The 16,818-nt window shown below is 40.6% G+C and overlaps 1 protein-coding gene across 1 annotated transcript in view; it reads left to right on the forward strand.

The window, feature by feature from the left end:
• Positions 1-14,296, forward strand: part of SCN11A (sodium voltage-gated channel alpha subunit 11) — a gene marked incomplete at both ends in the record, with an annotated part of 85,097 nt that extends 70,801 nt beyond the window's left edge. Inside the window, 3 exons of the mRNA XM_081283224.1 lie at positions 5,191-5,291; positions 10,073-10,343; positions 13,269-14,296. Coding sequence (XP_081139350.1) covers positions 5,191-5,291; positions 10,073-10,343; positions 13,269-14,296 — 1,400 coding nt within the window. The remainder of the gene's footprint in view (positions 1-5,190; positions 5,292-10,072; positions 10,344-13,268) is intronic.
• Between the last annotated feature and the right edge of the window lie 2,522 nt (positions 14,297-16,818).

Here is a 16,818-nt window from a genome sequence, read left to right on the forward strand (position 1 = left end):
CATATTTTAATAACATTCCAAGGTGTTTTTTTAAAATCCATGATTAAAAAGTATGAACTTTCCTGTTTCAACAAACTTTTGTCCTGGTTCCCAGCATCAGTTTCAGCAGATCTATTAAACTTACTTGGAAAGATCACTGAGGAAGAAGAAGAGCTAGAGAGGTCTTTCCCCATGCATTATAATAAACAGATGTTTATTTTTCTGATTCCAAAATCCACAGGAGCTTCATACTAAAAGTAGTAAATTAAGGAACATAAAAATAAAATAAATATCACCTGAGAGCAATCACCTAATGGTTACCACTTGAGATAGTGACTCTTAACATTTTAGTATAATTCTCCCCAGTAATTTTCTAACTAAACATATAATTTCTTTTACTTAGTTGGAATTCCTTATATTTTTAATTTTATAGTTTATGAGCTCATTGGTTATCATTCCTATGACATAAAATATTTTTTGCTATAATTTTCAAGGCTGAATTATATTCCATACTATGGATAACAACAATCCTGATCAATGCTCTGTTTTGGGACATTTAGGTCATTATAAACTTCTTGTTCTTTTAAAAGCAATAATAAATATTCCTCTGGATTTTTTATTATTTTCTCAAGATAAGTTCCAAGAATTAGAATATTTAAGGCTTTATGGGGCTGGGGATGTGGCTCAAGCGGTAGCGCGCTCGCCTGGCATGCGTGCGGCCCGGGTTCGATCCTCAGCACCACATACAAAGATGTTGTATCTGCCGAGAACTAAAAAATAAATATTAAACATTCTTTCTCTCTCTCTCTCTCTCTCTCTCTCTCTCTCTCTCTCTCTCTCTCCTCTCTCACTCTCTCTTTAAAAAAAAAAAAAAAAAAAAAAAAAAAAGAATATTTAAGGCTTTAAAAGTATCATCAAATTACCTCCCAGAAATGCTGTGGTAGCTAGCCTTCTCTTGCAGGATATGAGAATGAGTGGTTACTCACCATTCTGATGGGTATAATTTATAATCTTCTCTAGATTTATGAGGAAAGGGTTATCTCATTGTTTTATATTTGTGTGTTTGATCATTAGTGAGGTTACACATTTGTAACACATTCAAAGAATCCTCTGGTTTATCTTCTATGTTGAAGATGACATATTTTTCTTATACATTTTTAAATAGTAAGTCCACTTTGTGGCTTGCTTCTTAAATTTTTTGTAATGACATTTGACTTACAGATACGTTAATGGAGTCCAACTGCTAAGTTTGTCCTTCTGGGTTCCTTTTCTCACATTTATGAATGAAAGGCATTTCTCGATTCTGAAATCAAGTAGCTAAATATTCACCTGTGGTATTACTACTTTTTTTTTTTAAGCCTTTTTTAATTTTTTTTTTTTTTTACTGTTGAAATCTTGTCATTTATCCAAAATGTACCTTGGTACCAACTAGCCTTCTTACCGTCTGCTGGGAAAGTTATTTGCTATTGTTACACCAACTGTATTGCTTCTGCTACTCCGGAGTGTGGAAGCAATGAATTCACCTCTGTTATAGGCATCTTGATTGCAATCAATATCTGCAATTTGGACGCCAGTCCTTGTGATTTTAGATTTAAGCTCACATTAGAAGTGATTGTTTTGATCAATTCATAACATCCTTTTGTTTTATCTTGTAGAAAGTCTCAAATATGCACAAAAGTATAGTAGCACAACATTATTGACTTAAGAACATCTACACCCTTACTCAGTTCTGCTCCTGGATTTTTTTTTTAAGAGAGAGGGGGTGGAGAGAGAGAGAGAGAGAGAGAGAGAGGGAGAGAGGGAGGGAGGGAGGGAGAGAGAGAGAGAATTTTTAAAAATATTTATTGTTTAGTTTTCGGTGGACACAACATCTTTATTTTATTTTTATGTGGTGCTGAGGATCGAACCCAGCGCCCCGCGCATGCCAGGAGAGCGCGTTACTGCTTGAGCCACATCCCCAGCCTCTGGATTTGTTTTATGGAGTAAAACGACAAGACATCACATCATTTCATTCATAAATATTTCAGAACACATTTCTTTTTATGTATATTTTTATTACAATTATCTACACATATTAATTGTACAAATTAATGGATTCTCTGTGATTTTCTATACATACATGATGTACATTAACATAACCACAATTCCATTATCACACCTAAAAAATTTATTCTTTGAATTCATCAAATACTTCATCATCTATGTTCAAATGCGTCTTTAAGATTCTTTTTTTTTTTTTTTTTTAGAATTTTAGTATTTATTTTTTAGTTTTTGGTGGACACAACATCTGTTTTTTGTTTTTGTATGTGGTGCTGAGGATCGAACCCGGGCCGCATGCATGCCAGGTGAGCACGCTACCACTTGAGCCATGTCCCCAGCCTCGTCTTTAAGATTCTTTAATGATTTGTTTGTTTATTTTATTTATTCATTTCTATTAAAGTTGTGTTTTCAAATCAGGGTTCAAATGAGGTCCTCCCATCTGACAGTATTTTTTTTTTTTGATGTGACAAGATGTTCCAGGCTTAGGTTGTACCCTTTCTGTCCTTACCTAAAATCAGCCATTTCCCTAAGGAGTGCTAGTTTTTCTTTTTTCCCATGCCCTCCCCCATTATGGATCAGCATCCACTTATCGGAGAGAAATGGTTGTTGTTTGTTTGTTTTGCTTTTTGTTTTTTATGGAAAATGATGTCTCAAGACTGCAATCCAGAAATTGTCATCATTTCTAGGTCTTTCTAGTGGATAGAGCTACTTCAAATTCAGGAATAGAAGGAAATATATGTGTAGAAATATGCATATAGACAATTCATATAACCTCTTATCACATCTTATCTCTCCTTTTCCACACTGAAAAATCTGGTTCTCAGAGCATAGGAGATGATGATAAATTTAAAATTATCACCATGACTCACTTTCTTTATCCCATAACACACCTGTGATTACTAAAAGATTTATTTCTCCCCATCATCCCCCAAGCAACCTGATTACATTCTAGGTCAACCTCTAGGGCTATGTATCTTTGGTCTACACTCAGAAAGTAAATTCTAACCCCACACTCTGATCAAGAGAGGTCTGGAGTCTCAGAGTATCAGAAAAGGTGGTGTTTTGCTCCTGGTCCAGACTGAGTTTTGTGGTGTCTTTAATTGCTAAGAGACAGAGGCTGTTTTATTCTTCATGCTGTCATTGGAAGCCATTGGAAAGGAACAGAGTCTTGCCAGGTCCTGTAGGCTTCCCTCTGTTCACATTAGCCCATGTGTTTTTTTTTGGGGGGGGGCGGGGAATGGGCAATACTGAAGATTAAACTCAGGGACACTCGACCACTGAGCCACATCCCCAGCCCTATTTTGTAGTTTATTTAGAGATAAGATCTCACTGAGTTGCTTAGCACCTGAGTCTGAGTCTGGCTTTGAACCCATGATCCTCCTGTCTCAGCCTCCCAAACTGCTGGGATTACTGATGTGTGCCACTGTACCCAGGTACCCATGGTCTTTTATTTTTTAATTAATTAATTAATTATAATTAGGTATATATGACAGCAGAATGCATTTTGATTCATTGCACACAATTGCAGCACAATGTTTCATTTCTCTGGTTGTACATGACATAGTGTTGCACCATATATGCAGTCATACATGTAACTAGGATAACAATGTCCATCTCATTCCACCATCTTTCCTGCCCACATACCTCCTCCTTTTCCTTCCCTCCCCATTGCTCAAAGTTACTCCATTTTTCCCATGCCCTCCCCCATTATGGATCAGCATCCACTTATCAGAGAAAAAATTTGGCTTTTGGTTTTTGGGGATTGGTTTACTTTACTCAGCATGATATTCTCCGACTCCAACAATTTACCTGTAAATGCCATGATTTTATTCTCTTTTAAGCTGAGTAATATTCCATTGTGTATATAGACCACCATTTCTTTATCCATCCATCTACTGAAAGGCATCTAGGTTGGTTTCACAATTTAGCTATTATGAGTTGAGCTGCTATAAACATTGATGTGGCTGTGTCACTGTAGTATGCTGATTTTAAGTCCTTTGGGTATAGACCGAGGAGTGGAATAGCTGGGTCAAATGGTGGTTCCATTCCAAGTTTTCTAAGGAATCTCCATACTGCTTTCCAGATTGGCTGCACCAATTTGCAGTCCCACCAGCAACGTATGAGTGTGCCTTTCCCCCCACATCCTTGCCAACAGTTATTGTTGTTTGTATTCTTGAAAACTGCCATTCTGACTGGAGTGAGATGAAATCTTAGAGTAGTTTGGATTTGCATTTCTCTAATTACTAGAGATGTTGAACATTTTTCCATGGTCTTTTTTGAATGTCCACCTTACATTCAAGAAAACCCAAGATTCTAGTTTATAGAGATTAGCAAATGCTCTTAGGCCAACTCTGGCTTTAGAGCTACTCAACCACTCTAATTTCTTTCTTTCTCAATTTTTCAAAACCTGGAGATTTTTTCTGTGCAAGTTCAGCTATACATTTAAAAAGATTTCTGTTATATTTGATTCAGCATTTCTAGATATTTTGCTTCCAAAATTTCCAGAAATTAAAATCCTAGTCCATTTTTCTGTCTTGTTGTTGTTGTTCAGGGGTGAAAATAGCTTTAAAGGTCTGTAATTTTTTTCTGAGAGTGGCTCTAAACAGAATTTATACAATTTTATTAGTAGTATTACATGTGCTTATTGTTTGGGAGAATCTTAGTTGCCAGTTTGCAGGGGTTTTTTTGAAAATTTTTAAAAACTATTTTATTAGTTTACTTTTTTGTGTGGTGCTGAGGATTGAACCCAGTGCCTCACATGTGCTAGGCAAGCATTGTACCACTGAGCCACAATCCCAGCCCGACTTTGCAGGGTTTTTAATCTAAATTTTTATTAATTCCTATAATTGTTGCCATGTGGTAGCATTTATACAATCTGAAATACATGCAGTTTTTATAGAGATTCTGGGAGAGGTTTGCAATTTGTAATCTCTGTTATAAAAAGTGAAATACAATTATAAAATTTACTTTATTTCTCCCTTAAACTGTTTCTTTCCACCTTTCCCCTCGAGTTCATCTTTTTCTGCTGCCCTTGAAATTTTAGTAATTATTGATAGAAATGCAATGAAACTTTAAAATCGTGTCTAAAAATTCAGAATTTGATTCCCCCCCCCCCAAAAAAAAAACCTGTTAAGGGTAAATAAATAACTCTCATCTTCTCCTTATACTTAGGTGGCCAAGACATTTTTATGACAGAAGAACAAAAGAAATATTACAGTGCAATGAAAAAACTAGGAACCAAGAAACCTCAAAAACCCATTCCAAGGCCTCTGGTGAGAGAAATCTAATGATTCTAAATATATAACCTAGATAAGAGATTTCGAGGAACTCAGTTTTCTGCAAAGCCATCCCTGTAAACTTTTACAATTTACATACTTATCTAAGAACTCAAGAAAACCCCAGATACATGCAAATCCTAAGGAAATTAGGTATTCATATTCATTAGAAAGAGCCTGGGCAAGAAGTTCAATGTTCGTTTTTAGTGACCGCACCACAGGTGCATGGCATTGATGCAAACTTAGCAGCTCGTTTGAACTTAACCAGTTTAAACTGTACTTAAAACGTTCTTGACCAGTGTGTGTGAGGTTGCTTGTGTGAGACTGAGGTCACGCCTACTCACTTCCACTTTATAATGAACACTGTGTATCACGGATTCAGCGACTTTTTCCATAAAGGGCTAGATAGCAACCACTTTAGGCTTTGATGGCCCTGTGGTCTCCAGCCCGACTACCGCATTCTACTCTTGTGGCAATAAATACAACAATCATAGACAGTAAAGGACAAAGGAATGTGGCTATTATTCATTCTGAGCTCATGGACAAAAAATAAAACAATAACAACAACAACAACCCAGCCTGGTTGGCTTTCACCACTGGGCCATAATTTGCTTACCCTGCTCTCTCTGAATCCTGATTGGTCAGGAACTATGGGTCAATACAGCAGTAGCCCCTTTGTGCTTGCTCTGTGCACTGGATTAGAAAGTACAGAATCCACACCCTGAAATTGGAACATGCTCCAAAATACAGTACTTTTTGATTAGCGATGACGCCAACACGTGAAAAATCCCACTTCTGACCTCGCGTGATGGGTCACCGTCAAAATGTGGATGTACCGAAAATATTGTATAAAATTACCTTCAGGCTATGTGTAGAAGGTAAATATGAAGCACAGATTAATTTGTGGGGGTACTGAGGATTAAACCCAGGTGGGCTTTACCACTCAGCTACATCTCCAGTCCTTCTTATTTTTTTAAAATTTTGAGACAGGGTCTCACTAAGTTGCTGAGGGCCTTGCTAAATTGCTGAGGTTGGCCTGAAACTTGCAATCCTTTTGCCTCAGCCTCCCCAGTCACTGGAATTACAGGTGTGACCCAGGATAAGTGAATTTTGTGTTTAGACTTGGGTCTCATCCCGGAGATGTTTCATTATGTACATGCAAATACTTACAAATTCAAAGACATCCAAAATCCAAAACATTTCTTATCCCAACCATTTTGGATAAGAGATAACCTGCAAAATAGGGGGCACATTTGGTATCTCCGAGCAGTGAGTTGGAAAGCTTCTATGGCAGGGAGGCTCATATGGGGACTGAGGAGTTGAGAGGAAAGGATTGGAAGGCAGGCTTGCTACATGAAGCATGTGGAGAATTTGGAGATTTTTCATTTGAACATAAAACCTGAAATGGCCAAAGGTATGTTCTATTTACTGCTATTCCCAGAACTCAAAACGGTGGAAAGTGTGTTCTCATTAATTTCTTTTTGAATGAAAGACTGTGTTTTAGGACATAAACAGAGTTCCACTAGGATTAAATATTTGTGTTACACTAAAAGTGTCTGTGAATTTCAGGGCCAAGTGTTTACAATTTATCATTTGAAATAGTGAGGGAATTTTTGGCCACAGGTGAATGATATAATTGTATTTGGAGAGGTTTAATCTGTTAACAGTATGTGAAACTTCAGTGTAGCTCAATCACATCTGGCTTTAATAATCTTCATTATTAGACTTGGTTAGATGGTTTGAAAAACTCTTACGCTAAATACAAACAAATGAAACTATATCCAAAATAAACTTAAAAAAATTAGAAGCTTAAAAAAAATACCAATCTCAGGACTGGGGCTATAGCTCAGTGGCAGAGCACTTGCCTAGCATGTGTGAGGCACTGGCTTCCATCCTCAGCAGCACATAAAAATAAAATAAATCAATAAAATAAAGGTATTTAAAAAAATACCAATCTCACTTTCTAGTACTCCTTTCACTTTGAAGTTCTTATTTGGACTTGAGCCAACAAAACAAGACCCAGAGACTGTGTTTTCTTGTGCTTATTATACAACCACTGGCTTAATACCAGTTGGTCCAGGGATTCAAATTCACTAATTCAAAGACTCACAAGACACTGCATGTTCCCTCATATTTACCAGTTTGTTTCAAGCAGTGCAGCACACAGCCAAACAGAACGTCAGGCGCAGATAAAGCTCCTTGACCCCTCCACTGCACAGGGGCATGCGAGACATGAGACATCAACCTAAAGTGGTTTGTGGAGGACTTTCCTGCAGGAAAGCTGTCACCTCCTTTCCTAACCATCTTCTATAGCATGTTTATCCAGGGGTTATCTGGAAGCAGGTGCCAAGTGCCAGGCCTCCCTGTGTAGCCACAACCCACAGTCAAGCCTTCAACGAATGGTTCTGATACAGTCTCTCCAGCTAACACTGCATATATATCTTAATATGTTAATGGATCTTAACTTGTCTATTTCGGAGATCAGTGTGGCATGACATAAACCCAATATCATGTTCCCAGATGTCCCTGAGCCTGAGATAAGACTTCAAGTCAACTCTTAACCTGTCACCCCCAACTTCACCTCCATAGAGATTTTTTTTTAAATCTCTAAAATCTAAACCTTATATTTTGACTTTGAGAAAAAAAATCTGTAGCAATGACCCACGGAAGAAAATACAATTGGTTTAGCCTGAGCATTGATGTATTTCATTTCTAGCAATAGAGGAAAGGATTTGGAGTCACTTCTGGTTTCTCCTGAAGCATCCCATCCCCACAATGTGACTTCATTACTTGGTTTAAAAATCAGTGCTGGTTGGCAGTGGTACACACCTGTAATCCCAGAGATTTAGGGGCTTGAGGCAGGAGGATCACAAATTTGAGGCCCAGCCTCAGCAACTTAGCAAGACCCTGTCTCAAAATAAAACATTAAAAGAGCTGGGGATGTGACTCAGTGGTAAAATGCCCCTGGGTTCAATACCTGGTACCCCCCCCCAAAATAAAATATAATTATAATAATAATAATAATAATAATTTTTAAGAGTCTGTATATTCTGAAGTCTGTATATTGATCATCTAAAACTTTAGTAGTTTATACTCATAATCTCTATTTGTCTAAATGTTAGATTTAACTCTAAAGCCTGTACTTAGCCCCCCACACACACACATTTCTTCTTGCCCCTTGTTCTGCTTCCCTGAAGAGCACCCTTGAACATATCTCTTCTCCATCTCCTTACTGACATTCCACATGCATCCTTACCTGGGAAATGGTTGGATTTCCAGTGTCTCCTCAGGACTCCTTGATAAAATCCTAGGACTTCCAACACATGGCTTGAAAATTACCTACTTATACATAACATCCCTTCCATATGATCTGTACCCTTCTTCTTGTTGCCTTGAATGACATCAGTCACTTTCATGGTTTTGATTCACATCAGTGTTGATGGCTATGGAACTCTCCATATCTGCCTTCCAAATTTTGCATTTGAGCTCAAAACACACACCTCTGCCTGCTCCTGGCCCTTAGATGCCCCACTGACACCTCCAACTTAACATGCTCAGGACAGATCTCATCTCTTTCCCTCAAAAACTCCTCATTCTCTGGATGTTGAAATGAACCGACTAACCAGAAACAATAGCCTCTGCCTTGTCTGTCCCATAGTTCCCTTCATCCCAACACTCCAACTGTTCCTGCCTCAACCTCTGCATAGCTTTTAAACTTGCATGTGGTATTTTTTCCTACTGGTACCACCACAAACCTACATCATCTTTTGCTGTTTTACCATAATGGATCCCTGGGAGTTCTCATGATGCATTCTTAGGGATCCATGAGTTTGCTAAATAGAACAGTATGTGCATTCTTTGATTCAATGATAATATAAAACAATCAAATGTATACATGTATTGTAAAACAACCAACATATAGTCAAAAAGCCATCCAATCTCAGGTCTGAGTTTGTGTTTCAGAATAGTTTTGCACTCTTTCATAGCAGAAGAGTTAAAGAAAATAATGAAATATTCGAGGTTTGATTTTTTTTTCTGTATATGCAAACTAGAGTTAGAAATTGGACCAGAGCTGTCAGTTTATAGTCACATTAAGGGCAGTACACTGGCTACATAGAAGCCAATATGCAAGCTGATCATCAATAATAATAGGAAATAATCATTTATGTTTTTTCAGTTTGGGTAATTATTGGATTAGAACCCTATTTATCTACCCTATTCTAACAAGAATTAGAAAAGAATTGGCTGAACACAGAGTTTTGGTTAAGTTATAAAATTTCTTATTGTTCTGAACTGATAAACAGAAGTTTGGAGATGTTCGTTCCCATTTTGCCCAAGACACTTATGTAAGCAAATGTTCTCTGCATTAATATTGTTGAAGTAAAAATACCAAAACAGATGAAATATTGGAGATCAAGGTTCATCCTTTTATTATTAAATCCAACGGGAGCTGTTTTGCTTCAGTAAAACAACATCATCCATCACCTCAAAGTTATGTTGCTCCCAAGAATTTTTTATCTACAGTTTTTGCTTTAAAGTAGAATTAAAATTATAAGCTTAAAAACAGTTATCTAATTAAATTTAAATAAATTTAAGGCAACACTGGGGATCTATGAGAATATCTTGCCCTTTGGAAAGGTCTGTTTTTATTTCAAGGAACTGCCTACTTGTAAGAAAGAACAAATTCTGTTGTACTAACATGTCTTTTAAATGTACATGATTTCATTCTGAAGACTCAAAATGACTCAATGATTTCTTCTTTTATTTTTTCTCCTCAGAACAAATGTCAAGGTCTTGTGTTTGACCTGGTCACACACCAGGTCTTTGACATCTTCATCATGAGTCTCATTGTCCTAAACATGGTTGGCATGATGGCTGAATCATATGAACAATCCGAAGACGTGACAGTTACTTTTGATTACATCAACATAGCCTTTGTGATCATCTTTTCGATAGAGTGTCTCATCAAAATCTTTGCTTTGAGGCAATACTACTTCACCAATGGCTGGAACTTATTTGATTGTGTGGTTGTGGTTCTTTCTATTATTAGTAAGTAAAATCAGCAGCCAGAGAGGCTTTTAACTGAGAACCAGAAGTAAACCTGTAAACGTTATAATTTGGAAGTATGTCCAAACTATCCAACAAAGCAACAAATTAGGCTTAATGTGGTGTCTGAAAAAAAAAAAAAACAGACAGGTGTACTAATGCCATCTCTAAAGGGGAGTTGCTAGGAGATAGTAATTTCCATTCCTTTGATTGTCAGCACCAATGAAATAGGTTTTTTCAATGGTGATGAACAAAATTAAGATGATTTAGAAATTCTTGTGGTGGTGCCTGATTTATACAGGTAATTGAATCAAAATCAACCTTTACTGTGCAACCATGAACTCTAATGAGCCCTCCATGATTTAAAGGATTTGGCACTTAATGCTCATGTTTTTGTTTTGTTCAAAATGCACGCAGATGCTAGATCACAGTGATCGGATCATCTAACATTACTGGCCTTTCCCTCACTTCCTGTATGGGCCCATGGCCTATTCCAGACTGGGCTTCCAGAAGTGTTTGAGAGCAAGAAGCAGTGCTTTCTCTTTATTCTGAATCCATGTTCACATCAATCCTAGGGTGAATGAACCATGCTTCTCTCAACTGTTTTGACCCTGCTCACCGATCTGTCCCAGACTACAAGCATATAAATTTCCCAAACCTAGGCAAGAAGAATGAAAGTTATTGCCATATACCTTTTTTTCTTTCTTTTTTTGGTGCTGGGGATCATGTGCTCTACTACTGAGTTATACCCCCACCCCCACCCCCAGCCCTTGCCAGATATCTTTTCATAAAACACACACAACTTTGAAATTAAATTCTTCGTAGCTAACTCATTGGCATTTACTGTTGGATTTTTGAAGCCTGGTTTTAACTAAACCATGGTCTAATGCTTTTTATGATTATGTAAAACTGTCCAGGGGCCCTTCTCCTAGTTCAACAAGCAACGAAAACAAGGAAAACTGATTTCACAAGTGGATGTTTTCGTGCAATCTCAGAAATGATGCATCAAACAGATAGGATAGAGCAAAATATTTTGGTTCCTGTTGCTACTGAAGCAACACAGCCATGCCAGAGAGCAATAACAACAACAACAAAAATATCTCTAGTCTGCTCTAGTTTCTAAGCCATAAGGTTTATGTAGATAAAGTTTATAGTTAAATAGACCTTTAAACTTTATTAGTCAATTCCAATCACAAGTCCTGGTGAAATTGGAAGCAGCAATAAAAGCTAGAAAATGGTGTTAGGACAGGTCTGGGTCAGCCCTCTGGAAGCTCAGAGTCCTTCCTCTGATGGGCAAAGAGGCTCGTTCACTCCACAGCTCCTTCTGGGTGGTGCCTGGCATTGTACAGTTCCTGGAAATATCTCTGACATCTGTGCTTTGGACAGCTGCTAGACCATTGCAGTTACATGTGTCAAATAGCATTTTGTTCCAGTGAATGAGAAAATTTACCCCTTAAGCCAAATCCTACTTACCAGTGTGGGTGGAACTTAATGTGCCTTTGCCAGTTCATCTGCCATTCAACGCTTTGTCTCAACACATTCCCAAGCTCCTTCCTAAGCTTGTACAGTAAAACAAAACCAGAGCAAGTTGAGTGAGTCTCTCTCTAGGAGTTAGCAATCCAAGTGAGGAATTAAAGCATACTTGTCTTAAAGTATCAGAAAAAAACTAGGGACCAATAACATGCAACACAAAAAAACTAAGTTCAGAGAAAGGACAAATAACTGTGGACCTGATTAATCAAAGTCATATCTATGCAGAAGACAGGCCTTTTTTAAAGGATGGATGTTGCTGAATTGGCACTTAATAAATTTCACTTGTTGCCAGGGTCGACTTCCCAGTTAACATATGAATTAAATTTCTTTTTTTTTAATATTTATTTTTTTAGTTCTCGGTGGACACAACATCTTTGTTGGTATGTGGTGCTGAGGATCGAACCCGGGCCGCACACATGCCAGGCGAGCGCGCTACTGCTTGAGCCACACCCCCAGCCCCATGAATTAAATTTCTTTGGCACAATGGGGCAGTTAGTAAAGGATATCATCAACTAGTTCTCTTTAGTCATTAGGTGATGGCAGAACCATTTACACTGCCCATGACCCCTAATGACCTTAGAGCATCCTCAAAGCAAGAACAAGGCCAGGCCTACACAGGGCAAGCATGTTCCAGCCATTCTATAATATTTGGGCCAAAATGTGACTGCTTTCACCCCTGTATCACTTGCCTGGAGAGCAGGCAATGAGAGAACAAGGGTGACATTTAAGGCCAAATATTCAGATGTTTGCACAAAGCTCTGCTTGAAGTGCGATTTCTGGGGTGTCCACCACAACAGAGAAAGTATCTCCCAATTTCATGCCTCAAATTTTGTGGGCTCAGCCCTCTGGAATCCTTGGAGGAGCTTATTGACAAATGTGAGCAATCCATGGGGCAGCCTTAGCCTCAGAGGAGCGTCCCAATGTCACTGTCTCCCTCTGGCCCTCCACACACCTGTAGCAAGGCTATATTTGAATTTCTCTAAATAAACAAGAACCTGTCCCTGTTAAGGAACTTTGGGGGTTATTAGGGTTCCACAATATTCCCTGGTTGCTATGACTCAAGCCAGTCTCCAGTAGTAGAAATTTCTCCTTGACTCTGAAAGACTCCAAGTATACATAGTTTATCCTTTTTGCATTTTCATATTCAATAAATGAGGGAAATGATTTCATTTGCTGCTCTAAGAGTGGGCTTTAAAAATCCAATGTAGATAATGCTCATTAGGTGAGATAATTCCCAAAGTAGCCTTTCATAAATTAGATTCTTTTCTTTGTACGTCCAGGATATTTTATATAACTGACCCCATTGAAAGTGCTATGTAAAATTATATGGTCCTTAGAAATGATTCCCCATGTTAAAGATCAGGTGGAAATTCACTGGCTTTTCTCTTTCTCCAGGTACAATGGTCTCTGCCTTGGAAAATCAGAATCACATTCCTTTTCCACCAACACTCTTCAGAATTGTGCGCCTGGCTCGGATTGGGCGCATCCTGAGACTTGTCAGGGCGGCACGAGGAATCAGGACCCTCCTTTTTGCTCTGATGATGTCCCTTCCCTCTCTGTTCAACATCGGTCTTCTACTCTTTCTGGTCATGTTTATTTATGCCATTTTAGGTATGAAGTTTTTTTCCGAAGTGAGGAAAGGCGCTGGGATCGATGACATATTCAACTTCAAAACTTTCGAAGGCAGCATGCTCTGTCTCTTCCAGATAACCACGTCAGCAGGCTGGGACTCCCTCCTCAACCCCATGCTGAATTCAGGAGACTCAGGTAACTCCACAGCCAACAGTCACCTCCCAGCTGTAGCCACCGCCTACTTTGTTAGTTACATCATCATCTCCTTCCTCATTGTGGTCAACATGTATATCGCTGTGATTTTAGAGAACTTCAATACAGCCACGGAAGAAAGTGAGGACCCTCTGGGGGAAGATGATTTTGAAATATTCTATGAAGTCTGGGAAAAGTTTGACCCTGAAGCCACACAGTTTATTGACTACTCTGCCCTTTCTGACTTTGCCGATGCCCTGCCTGAGCCTTTGCGTGTGGCCAAGCCAAATAAATTCCAGTTCCTTGTCATGGACTTGCCCATGGTGAGTGGGGATCGTCTCCACTGCATGGATATTCTCTTTGCCTTCACCACTAGGGTCCTTGGTGACTCCACTGGCCTGGATACCATGAAAGCTATGATGGAGGAAAAGTTCATGGAAGCCAATCCCTTCAGGAAGTTATATGAACCCATAGTCACTACCACCAAGAGAAAGGAAGAGGAAAGAGGTGCTGCTATTATTCAAAAGGCCTTTCGGAGGTACATGATGAAGATGACCAAGTGTGCCTTGGAAGACAGGCCTCCTGCGTCATTCCAGACACTTTGCAATGGAGACTTGTCAAGCTCTGAGGGAACCAAGGGCAAAGTGCACTATGACTGAGCCCCTCACCTCACCCCTACCTCACAGCCTCACAGTCCTGCCTCCAGCCTTAGCTCAGAGGTCTGCAGCTCGGTATAGGAACAAGCCATGGACTCACTGGATGAGCCATTCTATTTTGGTTTTTGGACGGAAACAAGTGATAGTTCAGTATTCATTTAAAATGATTCTTGCAGAGGTATAAGATAAGGCTGCCTTAACTGTTTAAAATGCTGGTACTATTTTAGTAAGGAACAAGACACTAGATAGGGCTGCAGAGGATATCCTCACTAAAGTTAGGATTGAAACACTGTTTGACTGACATAAAAACAAAAGAATAAAACAAACAAAAATCATGTTAAAATTTTAAATTGTGTCCCCATATGTTTCTAGGTATAATACCTTTGCTGAATGATTTTCCAATGTGAGTATGTAGTTTAATCACATAGAGCTCTTTTATGTGCTAAGTGAAAAATAAAAACCTGCCAATAAATGAGTTGCTTATCACAGATTTTTTTTCTTTTTGGCCAACATTAAGTATTTGGGGGTGTATCTCAAACCTAAAAGCACAATCTTGACTTCTCAGTTACCAAGCTGTCTTTTTAAAAGCTGCAATCTCTGTTATATTTACTTAGCAAGTAAATAAATAAATGAGACTTTTCCATTTGTGCTTCATTGAGATAGTACACTAATATTTCCTTCTTGTTTGGTGGCTGCCTATGTGGTGGCTTAATGTGGGTCTTTGCTTGGAATTAAAGCTGGTGCCAGCAGTCTGTCTGATAAGTGTTTAACAATGAGCTCTTCAGGGGGAAAAAAACCATTGCATTATAGCATTCACTGATTTCTGTGATGTGAATACTCCCATCACGGCTGATTTCAAGCTAACAACATGTTGGGAAAAGATGCCTATAATAAATTTCGGAGAGGTGGCCTGAGCTGGCTTCAGTATACCATTAGCCAGAATTAATAAGGAAATCTTAGTTATAACATCTGCCTTGGACAGAGGGAGCATTTTAAAGCAATATCTGGGCTACAGGATAGGGGACCATAAGACATACTGGTTACCCAAGATGGCTGCGAATAGAGTGCATCACACCCCGTGTACCGTGCCACTGCGTGGGTGAATAACGAGTTAGAATGACAAAAAACTATCTTGTTAGGAACATACAGCAAAATGGGGGTGCACCGAAACCTAGAGGAAGGATTTCCAGCACCGAGGTCCGGTAATTGAGTCTCATACATGAGCCAACTGTGCGACCGAGATCCGGACTGACTGATCCGCGCCTACAGACGGCAGGGAGCTGCCAAGAAGCGACCAGAAAGCAGGGAGATTGCTGCAGATTCTGTGGAATCCTGCCGCCTGAGCACTCACGGAGCTCTGGGCTGAGTTCGGGATTTCAGACGGGGAAGGAAGCGGGACAGTTCTATCCCCCACAATGGAAACTCCACCAAGGAAACCAGCGGCCACCATCTTGAAGAGCTGAAGTAACCACCGCCACTCTCCGACAGATTGCAACAATAAAACAGGTGCGAGTTACTCAGCTCATCTCCCATACAGCAGGGAATTCGCATAAAATCTCTCCTAGGCTCTCCGGGGGAGGGATTATCAGAGCAAGCTTGCATAAAGGCGCAGGGAAAACTAGAGACACCCGACCTTCAACTCCCCCTCCCATCAGTGGGGAAAACGAAACCTGTATTGCCAGCGTGGGGGGAGGGGAAAGCGGAAAAAATCAAAACAATAGAGTGCGGGGCGGGGGTCTCAATAGCCACCCTCCACGCCCAACAAACAGCAGGCCCAGAGTACAGTTTGAACTGCTGAGAGGCATCACTCAGGGGAAATCTGGTCTAGCAGGAGAAACCAGGACTAGCAGGAGAAACCAGGGGACTAGAGGCCAGGCCTGCGCAACTGGGCGGCTGGAGTCCGCTCCCCGCTGGCGACCAACCGCTTGACTGGGCAGCTAGAGATTGCCTGCCCACCAGCGACAGCCGGCCCTTTGCCCCTGTGACTGAGTGGCTGGAGACCGCATGCCCGCGGGTGAATGATCGCCCACCGGCTGCCCGCGAGACTGGGCAGCTGGAGACCGCCCGACCGACGGTGACTGACCGCGCGACTGGGTGGCTAGAGATCGCCCGCCCACCAGCGACAGCCGGTCCGTTGCCACTGCAACTGGGCAGCTGGAGACCACCCGCCCGCCGGCGACAGCCGGCCCATTGCCCCTGCGACTGGGTGGCTAGAGATCGCCCGCCGGCAACAGCCGGCCCGTTGCCCCTGCGACTGAGCAGCTGGAAACCGCACGCCCGCCGGCGACCAATCGCCTGCCAGCTGCCCACACAACTGGGCAGCTGGGGACCACCCGCCCGCCTGTGACAGCCGGCCCATTGCCCCAGCGACTGGGCGGCTAGAGATCGCCCGCCCGCCGGCGACAGCCAGCCCGCTGCCCGTGCGACTAGGCGGCTGAAGACCGCACGCCCACCGGCAACCGATCATCTGCGCAACTGGAAACCGCCTGTCCGCTGGCGACCGACCCCGTGACTGGGTGGCTAGA

The sequence above is a fragment of the Spermophilus citellus genome (genome assembly GCF_964194105.1).
Source record: "Spermophilus citellus genome assembly, chromosome: 3".
NCBI classification, from domain to species: domain Eukaryota; kingdom Metazoa; phylum Chordata; class Mammalia; order Rodentia; family Sciuridae; genus Spermophilus; species Spermophilus citellus.